The sequence below is a fragment of the Lathyrus oleraceus genome, chromosome 2 (genome assembly GCF_024323335.1).
Source record: "Lathyrus oleraceus cultivar Zhongwan6 chromosome 2, CAAS_Psat_ZW6_1.0, whole genome shotgun sequence".
NCBI lineage: Eukaryota > Viridiplantae > Streptophyta > Magnoliopsida > Fabales > Fabaceae > Lathyrus > Lathyrus oleraceus.
In genome coordinates this window covers 452,419,100-452,429,160 of record NC_066580.1, presented here as the reverse complement: position 1 = coordinate 452,429,160, position 10,061 = coordinate 452,419,100, and the positions used below count along the sequence as shown (strand labels likewise).

The 10,061-nt window shown below is 33.0% G+C and overlaps 1 protein-coding gene across 1 annotated transcript; it reads right to left on the bottom strand.

Annotated features, from left to right (window-relative positions):
- Window positions 1–8,982: 8,982 nt before the first annotated feature.
- On the bottom strand, window positions 8,983–9,749 carry LOC127120288 (protein ALP1-like). The gene is made up of 2 exons (XM_051050702.1): window positions 9,609–9,749; window positions 8,983–9,531 (listed from the first exon to the last, which is right to left on the bottom strand). Exons 1-2 carry the CDS (start codon window positions 9,736–9,738, stop codon window positions 9,044–9,046), a joined length of 618 nt encoding a protein of 205 aa, XP_050906659.1. The 5' UTR covers window positions 9,739–9,749; the 3' UTR covers window positions 8,983–9,043.
- Window positions 9,750–10,061: the final 312 nt, after the last annotated feature.

Sequence of the window (10,061 nt, the reverse complement as noted above, 5' to 3'; positions counted from 1 at the left end):
TTGGAATTTTATTGAGGTTTTTTGAGAGGTTCTGTTATGACTATGTTGTGTAGTTGGAAAACTATTATGAGTTGGTTAAGAAATTTTGTTGTGAATTCTTTGACAGTTGGGTTGGAGGTTCCAAAATTCGGTTAGAATTGTTGGAAGTTTATGCTAGATGATTAGAGGTGGAAGTTTCTGTTAGGAATTGTTGAAATTGGCTAGTTGTGAAATCTGAGTTTTCAATTTTGCCCACGACTATGGATCATTGCACTGGAATTGCTTGGATGCTTGGATTGTGATCAAGTTTGTAATTAATTGGAACTATGCATTGGATTTGCTTGGCTTTGAATGGGCATTGCCTTAGCTTTGAAATGTAGAATTTATTGTTATAAGTTTTGTAAGATGAAATTGAATGTAAAGTTGGGTTTATGGTTGTAATTAGATATAGTTGGAAATTGGAATTGGAATTGTATGGAATTTTGTATGAAATTATGGAATTTTGAAATTGAAAATGTAATGGTTTATGTCATTGAAATGGTGTATGTAATGGTTGAATGGTTTATGTGTGAATGAATGTATTTTGGAAATTGAATAAATGGAAATGTTGAATTGAAAATGAATGTATGTGATTGAATTGGTAATTATATGTATGATTTTGAAATTGAATAGAAATGATGTATGGGATGGTTGAAAAATTGAAAAAATGTGTAGGTCAAATTATTGGTCTGTTTACTAGTATGACCAGGTTTTGGACCTGGTCATGGACTTGGTCCCTTGGTCCAAATGGTGGTCCATCTGTTGGTCTGACCTAGAAACAGACAAAGAAATGGACCTAGCCTCTTAAGTATGAAAAAACATGGGAACATGCATTTTAATGAAGAAACGTGATGAAATGAAATGAAAATGGACTCAGAGGGTCACGGGGGTCAGTTGACTTTGGTCAACTGGTTGACCAAAAAGTCAATAGTTGACCAAAAGTCAACTGTAACAAAAATGGCCAAAAAATGTAATCTTTGCAATGGACATGAACACTTGTGAGGAAAACAACCTATTATGAATGGACTTTGAATGATAATGAAATGAACAGATGAACTAGAACGATTGTGAACCGATTATCCAATGGACCAAGCACAAACCAAGATCTTAACCAACTATGAACATGAATGCACATCATGACTGAATGTGGACTTAACTGAATAACCCAATGTTCTTAAACTAGATGAAACACACCATGTTCTAAGACTTGAGATCCAATTAATCAAAACCAACCAAATGATACTTGACCCAATAATAGATTGTAACATCTTGAATGAATATCAATTGATCAAAGCATGAAGATCATGAACAAGTAGACCTCTGGCGAATTGTTGAACCAATCAATGAAGCTCCATGAATAACCTGATGAACCTCAATCTTGAATGCACATATGAGGGAATGCTAGGGCCACAACTGGAAATTAGGGTTTCAAGGGTTGAATGACCTTGATGATGCCTCCAATCCAAAACTAATGAATTAAGGTTTCCTCTATGCTCCATGATGAATACCTACAAGATGAAGAGTTCCAATACAAGCATGACCATTATAATGAACCCTAGCTTGGGGACTCAACCTTCCTTCCATGCTTTATATGATCAAGACCCTTGAATCTATGACCTTGGGTTTCTCACTGAAAATGAATGTACTATGATGTCATGGATATGCAGATGGAATCTTAAACCAAAGGTTAGGTAAAAATAAAAACGGGAAGGCAAATTTTGGAGTATGGTAGTTGCCCTTATTTAATATTCTCAAACCTGAATGTATGAATAACGACGACTTTCAAACATTCGAGGTAAGAGAGGATTAAATATTAGAATATCAAAAAGTTTACCCGCTGGGGATAAATGTAATGTGAGGTATGGGTATTAATGGGAGATTGTTTAATGGACGACATATATGTTTTCGTTAGGGATTAGTTGAGATGTTTGCGGGGAGAATGGGTCATGTGTAAAGAGAGGTTAGACATGCATGACGTGTGCAATATGCTATATATAGAATGTATGATTGATTTTTCATTTTTGTCTCTACTAACAAGTTTTAGCAGTCACTAATATATAACTTTTTCCGTTGGGGGATATATTGTGTAAAATGTTTGAAAATGGTTTGCCAGGTAAAACCTGGGCTTTAGGGTGATATATGACTTTGCTGAGGAAGACAACATGGGAATTTGAAAGCAAATACTATGACGTCAACTATGAGGTTGGGGATAGAAACACGACCAATACTGACTGCTGGGGATTGAAATGTTTTTGACCTCAATACTGCGAATGAGGTAAAACTGTACATTCTCAACTCTGCGATTGGAAACAAAAGTATGATCAATATCAACTCTGGAGCCAGGGATAATATAAGGTTAAGATTAATTCAGTAAGTGAAAGAGGGAATGGTAGACATCAGTTTTGTGACTGGGATACAAATTATAATCAACAACTCTAAGGTTGGTGTAAGATGATCAACATCAACTCTGTGGCTGGGCATAACAGATAGACAACAATTTTGGGGTTGGAAATAAAACTGATCATCGACAACTCTAAAGCTAGGGATTAAAAAGAGACAGTCATTAACTTTGAGGCTAAGGGTAGAAAGGATAGACATCAACTCTGAGGCTGAAGCACAAGTGATCGATATCAACTCTGAGGTCAGACATAACAGGATAGCCAGGACATCAACTCTGAGGTTGGGCATAAAGTGATAAACATCAGCTCTAAGGTTGGAGATAAGAAAGATCGGCATCAATTATGAGGCAGAGATTGACATTAACAAACAACAATTATGAAGTTAGGGCAAGAAGTATACGTCAACTTTAAGGTTGGGGACACCAGGATATGCATCAACTCTGAGGCTGGGGATGCGAAAAGGATAAATGACAACTCTGAGGTGGTAGATAGAAAAAGATAGACGACCACTCTGAGGTTGGAGATATCAGAAGGGATAGACGACAACTCTGAGGTTGGAGGTACTGATCGATTAGCCAAACGGGAATTATTCTTTGAGAAAGTTCGTAAGCATATAGATTAGTAAAAATGACATTTGTAAGCTTGATTTTGAAATTTTTTGCCCGCTAATTTCATGTACATTTGAGAATCGGTTCAACCAATCTTTCGGTAGATTCAAAAATTTATTCTGGTTGACATTCTAGGCATTATACATAATGAAATGCATGATATGATATGCAAATGATACAAATGTCATGATGCATGTATTAATTTATTGAATGAGGGGTAAAATTGGGGTATGAATTCGTGGAAGTCCAGTATATAATTGCCTCGAGGGGCGACAAGGATCCTTTCACGAAGGTCCATTTTATTCATGTTGCCATGAGACGTGGCAAGGATATTCCCGTGGAAGTCCAACATAAAATCGCCTCGACGGGGAGGCAAGAATCCTTTCATGAAGATCCAACTTATTCATGTTGTCATGAGAGGCGACAAGGATCTTCCCGTGAAAGTCCAACATATAATTTCCTTGAGGGACGACAATGATCCTTTCATGAAGGTCCAACATATAATTTATTTTAAAGAGGGGGTCACAAAATAAAGCATTTGAATGATTGTCCAAAATTACACAGGCATAACGTTTAGTGGAAAGTTACAAATAAATTTAATTATAGTAATATCGGTGGTGGAGTGCGTTCAAGGTCCAGGGTATGAGCATTCCTTCAACCTCTTGCAAGTTGTATGCTCCGTGAGACAATTTTGGTATATGCGATATTGACCTTCCTAGTTAGGTTGTAGCTTCCCCTGTCGTGCAGGTATGACTACTTCTTTTAATACCAGGTCGCCCTCATGCATCTCTCTCGGCTTTACCTTAGAGTTGTATCTCCTAGAGGTTCTATGTTTGGCAGCAAACTCTCAAATGTGGGTGGCTTCTCGTAGCTCGTCGATCCGATTTTTTGTACACTTCAATCTTATCTGGTTTGCTTCTTCGTCGAAATGGACTCGTCGGCATGACGACGTCTTAATTTCTATGGGAAGCATCACGTCCATCCCATAAGAACTAAGACGACGTCGTTCGCATCTAAGCATATCAACATGGGAGTAACCCTCCTCATTCTGTAGAGATTCCGTGAGAGTAGGGTGTACTTGGCGACTTTCCTTATATTCATGGCTTCTTCCCTGTCAGGTGGGAGTTTTCCAGACTACATGTAACACAATATGGGTGACATCCAGCTGGACTTTAGAACGAGTTCTAGAGTATGTTTCACCTTCCTCAATGTTGGGGGGAGGCCAGAGTTTCCTGTATGATTATCATATTGAACCCCGCGACCTTCAAGGTGGCCAGCTTTGATAAGAGGGTTGTCCTAAGGTTCTGTTCACGGGGGACGTGCTCTACTTTGAAAGAAATGAAACACGATGACAAATGTCGTACCTTCTGCAGATATTTTATCAACATATGCTCATTGATCTGGTATTATTCCGAGATCTAGTTGGTTACCAGCTGAGATTCACTTTTGGCTCTTAATCTGGTAGCTCCCATTTCAAGGGCGAGGATCATACTAGGAATGAGGATTTCGTATGAATAACGATGATGTATTTATAGGGATTTCTGATTCCTAGGGATTTCTTGAAAAAGTCGTTGTCCACTTAGTCAAAAGATGTTGAATTCAGTATCCAAGACACGTTTTATCCCACGATATTGAATTCATATTTCCAAAGGATATGTGGTCAATAACTATCTTAACTTTCTCAATATCCAAGACATGTTTTATCTCACGTTTCTTCTTTTTAAGGATAAGAAAAACATATGAACGAGTCAGTACCTCCCATCGGATGACCTTACGTCGTCACAAAAGGACAATAAATTATCATCCTAGATGAGTTATTTGCAAATATAATCATACAACAATCAATATTCTTCATGTAAAGAAAAACTAATATTCTTATCCAAAGTTTCATCGCCAATGTTTCTTTTCATGGGGGCACAAAAACCGTCAAAAACTAAATGTGATATATGCAGTATTGATCTTGTGAGACCCCTTCATGAAATTGGACAAACACCAAACATTCAACGATAGGATCCCTAGCATGCTTAGGTGTCATCCATTTTTTTCGTAACCATATACCATAATGAGTATTGATTGAGCTTTATTTTTTCCATCATATGGAGAGATTTATCATGAGAACCTTTAAATGATGTCTATACGGTTAGAAAATATAAAATTAATTGTCGTGAAAAAGAATGTGAGGAAGTACACGACAAATTTTCAAATTAATTGTTTATTATTAAAAATACTATACAATGAATCTATATTGTGGATAATATTCAAATAATTAATAAATATTGTTTAGTAAAATAATACACCATCCTACCGTGCTCCTCTTTCAAAATTCTACATAAAAATAAAAATAAAACCTAATGCGAAAACCCTGCAAAATATACAATTAGTCATTAAATATATGTCAAATTCCAACCACTTTCCAAATTTATCTTGGTTTTCCACAACTGAAAGATAGGTGACATTTGTTATCATAATTATTATCACAATGAGGACAACTATTCGGACACGAAACATCTTTATTTTTGTAATATTACACAGGTAGATAGGCACCTCCACAACACTATTAAAACAGATATTTTCACTTTTTGTGGAATTTGCCATTTCCAAATACTCACTCAATCATTCTATATTACATATTTATGTTCTATTTCATACTAAGACTTATTACCTAATAATATTAACTAAGAGAACAAGTAGCAAATGGAAAGTTAAACCTTAAACATTGCATATTAGAGAATCAAATTTTAGATATAGACGAAGATTACATGTTGAATTGTTCAAGAGATTAAGAATAATGATGAATATATTGGAATTTTAGATCATAAGAATGATGAACAATGATGGAAAAAATGGAATGTGTAGAGCGAAAGAAGAAAAGTGTGTGTGTGCGTGTGTGTGTGTATATTTACAGTTTCGTCCTCACTCAGAACAATATTCTTCATTAGACTCAAGAACACTCTCAAAACACTAAGGCTAAAATAAGATAGAAAATTAGAAAGATTTATAGAGATAATGAATGAAATGAAAAGTGAGGTTTTTCACATTTTATGGATGTGAAAAAGTGATAGAGAAGTTCCTTATTTATAGGTCAAAGTGTGGTATAAATTTGAAAAAGTAGTCCATAAGATAAATTAATAACCTAAACGATTAGGTTAATCGATTGGCAATGCAAATAAACAATTGTTATGACCCAAAGTTGAAGGTTTAGATATATAGATGATACCACTCACAGAGAAACTGTCACAACCGATTATAGACTCAATTATCCATCCTCTAATCAATTAGGCCAAAAATCTAATTGATTAGACATTTGTAAATAGTCTCATAATCAATTGAATACTTTCCTAATCAACTAGTTAGGCTCCAAAAATATTTTTGGTGATTTTAAAAAAGTGAGAGGCTTCTCAATGATTTTAGTATGTTTGTGTGTGATTTATCCATTATGTTTTCAAAAATACCCTTGTGTATTTACAAGACACTAATCACTCAAACGAAAACGATCAATTGGGTTTTCACATTTTCTCTCTTTCACACTCTGATGCTAGAAGTTTTGCATTCATTTTCTTTGATTTTAGCATCACACAAGAACTTTGAGTTTTCTTGATTTGATTTGAGATATATCCATGTTGATTACCATCATTTGAGAGTTTGAAATGTTAAACCATGGGTATTCATAAACCGTATAGTGTTGACTTTAAACAAATGTCTATATTGATTCAAGATGATAGCTTGATCAACCATCAAGCATTGTCAACATCAAAATTAAAAAGTTACTTGTTGATTTGTATCCTTGATATCCATAAGCTTTACCATATTTATGACCACCTCTTGATTATGCCTACAGGCACCTAAATTTAAGAGTCTCACATCGAACAATATACACTTAAAAATTTATTTATAAGTAAGGATAATCCCCATCTTACAAACCGATTTTATAGAAATTAACCTTAACCATAATTCTTAAGATTCATTTCTAGACAACTCATCATCGAGTATCTCTACCTCATCTTCCATGTATCCAAGATTTAAGTATTCTATAATTTAAAAGTGATTGAATGAGTATGTTTTTGGTTAAGTGTTATGCAATCAAAAATTTGGTACATGAATTCTCTGACACAGTAGAAAAATGGTGCCCTCACGATATAATCTTCTTACAATGAAGAGAAATATAAATGTAATTAAACTTAATAACTATATTTATAGACTCTTGGATATAATGCAAATATAATATCAGTATAAATCACAAGATTGAAATTTTCTATAATATATACAACTTACATTTAAACGACTTGATTCGGAATTCGATTCAGGTGAATCCTCCTCCTCCTAATCTACAATTATAAAAGCAATTCAAGTAAGTATTGATATCTCCTTATTATATGTCTGACCTTTCTACAATAAGAATTATGTTTATGCGGCTTGATGTAGAGTTTTTTATTTTTAGGGGCACCTTTGGTTTTCACATTCATTGGATCGCCAACAACATGATCATTTGCCTTACTATTTCCATTGATATTTAGTTCATGAAGTTTATCTTTTTTGGCACATAAATTATTAATTCCTTCTAAAACCTCCTTATAATGATCGACATTCTTACACGAAATCTCACATAGCCTATTGAATGCAATGATAAGTACCCCTCGATGAAACATGATCATTTTTCATCATTATTTACTTCTTCGGAGGAAAATGATGATATCTAATCATTCTATGCACTTTTAGGAAAAACATATATGTCCTCATACTTCATGACATAAATAATGTGGGAACATGGAAGTTCTCATATGTAAATTTTAACAAATAAGTGATGGGGTTCACATGAGAAAGTTGCAGAAATAGGTTTTGGGAAAATTTTAATAAACAAGAAGACGACTTCCATGAGAACTCAGGAATTTAACAAACAAGTTGTGGGTTACATGAGAATTCAGTGATGCAAAAATGGTTGTAGGCAAATTTTAACAAATTCAAGTGAGAACTCTATTATAGAAATGGTCGTACTAATTTTAACAAATTCACGTGAAAATTCAGGTTTGCATAAGAATTTATGTATTAATACATATATTAACAAATTATAAATAAATAAATATAAAATTCATTTTAAATGTAACAATCGTCTTAAAATATCATATAATTTCATGAATTAGGTCAAAATATTCAAGTATAACTAATTCCGCTAAAGACATATTTAAATTTTATTCAACTTAAAATGATATCGATCTTTCTAAAAAAAATTAAAAGAAATAAATAAATCAAAGAGTATGACTTTTCCTTTTTTAATGAATATATAAATATGAGATAAAATAAAAGAAGAAATACAACAAAAGAAGAAGAAGAAAAGTTGAAAAGAAATAGCAACAAAGAAAGAGCCATGAAGATGAAATAGTGGAAAGAAAGAAGAAGACAAACATTTAAAGAAATATGAATAACACAAATCTTTAAAAAATATTATTAATAGTAATGTATAAAAAACAAAAATGAGTTTTTTAGGGCCCGTTTGAATTTGCTTTTCACTTTTTAAAATATGTTTTATAAAATGTTTTGAAAAAGTATTTTTAAGAAGAGAATTATTAAAAAAATTATTTGGTAACATGACTTTTCAAAACTGTTTTAAAAATGAGAAAGTAGAAATATTTGTTTGGTAAATTATTTTTAAAAACAATTTTAGAAATGAGAAAATAAAAAATGATAACTCAATTTTTAAAAATTACTTTTTTAACTAATATAAAATAAAAAAGAATTTTAATAAATAATAATTAATTTTTTAATGACTCATATTTAAATATACAAGTGTAAATTTTATTACTAAATAAAATCGAGATAGAAACTTCTTATGATTAAATATATGATTTAATTCCTTTTTAGAGTCAAGTTAATAACTTGTTCACACAAAAGTTATCAAATTTTATAGCGTATATCAATATCTAAAGCATACATATGAAATCAAACTAACATAAGTATTTAGAAATAACCACTAAAATTCAAAGTTGCTTGTATGAAAATGTAACATAGAGATAATTAATTCACTTAATTGCTACGGTGTACCCACATCTCATCTCTAATATGATTTCTCTTTATTGTCATTTCAGCTGCACCTTCATTAGATAACCTTGTTAAGTTGTCGACATTGGAACTTGTTCCTTCTATGATAGGACCTTCTTGTATTCCCTCAAGTTCGATAGGATCCATTTCTTCCCATATCCTAAACAACTCGTCCGGTAAATTCCACTTGCGTATGTAATTGTGAATAGCACAACACGCAATAACTATGAGTCGTTGCCTAGAAGGCTTATAAGGAGGCATCAACTTTAAAATAGGAAATCTATTTTTCAGCACCCCAAAACAACGCTCAATTGTCATCCTTAGAGACGAGTGTCTATAGTTAAATAACTTTTCCGGACTTCTGGGTTGTCTACCTTGACCTCTATATTCTTGTGCGTGATACCTTTCACCCCTATAAGGGGGAAGAAAACCTCCAATACATGGATACCCAGAATCAACGAGATAAAAGGAACCTTCATCAAATAAAATATATGTTAGTTTAACTTGTTAATTTCATTGAACATAATTTTATGTTGATACCATGACTTACCTCTAGGTGGCCAAGGAAATTCAGCATTTTGATTTGTAATTGCATCCAAAAGAATCTTTGAATCATGTGCACTTCCTTCCCATCCCGAATATACATACGTAAACATCATGTTAAAATCACAAGCACACATGACATTTTGTGTGATTGTTATCTTTCTATCTCTACATGAAATTTATTTTTCTGCAGGAACCGATGCACTTGATATGTGTACCGTCAATCACACCTATGCAGTTCTTTAAGACATAACCCAAATAATATGAATAAGTAAACCATAATCAAATTATGTTGAAATAAATATACAACTACAATAGAGGAATATGAATTATGTGCATACCTTAAACCAAGGATAGTATTTTGAATTATTTTTAATTCTTTCAGGAAACTCTTTGGACTCTTGATTTATTAGTTCCTTTCCAAATCGACACACTGCCCTTAATACCTCCTTAAAATTGC

What these genes read in the sequence shown, in the direction of transcription:
- LOC127120288 (XM_051050702.1), bottom strand. Translation starts at nt 9,738, where the DNA reads ATGTGTGCTTGTGATTTTAACATGATGTTTACGTATGTATATTCGGGA. An exon ending in ATTTCCTTGGCCACCTAGAG is followed by an intron (nt 9,532 to 9,608) that starts GTAAGTCATGGT and finishes TATTTGATGAAG; the next exon opens with GTTCCTTTTATCTCGTTGAT.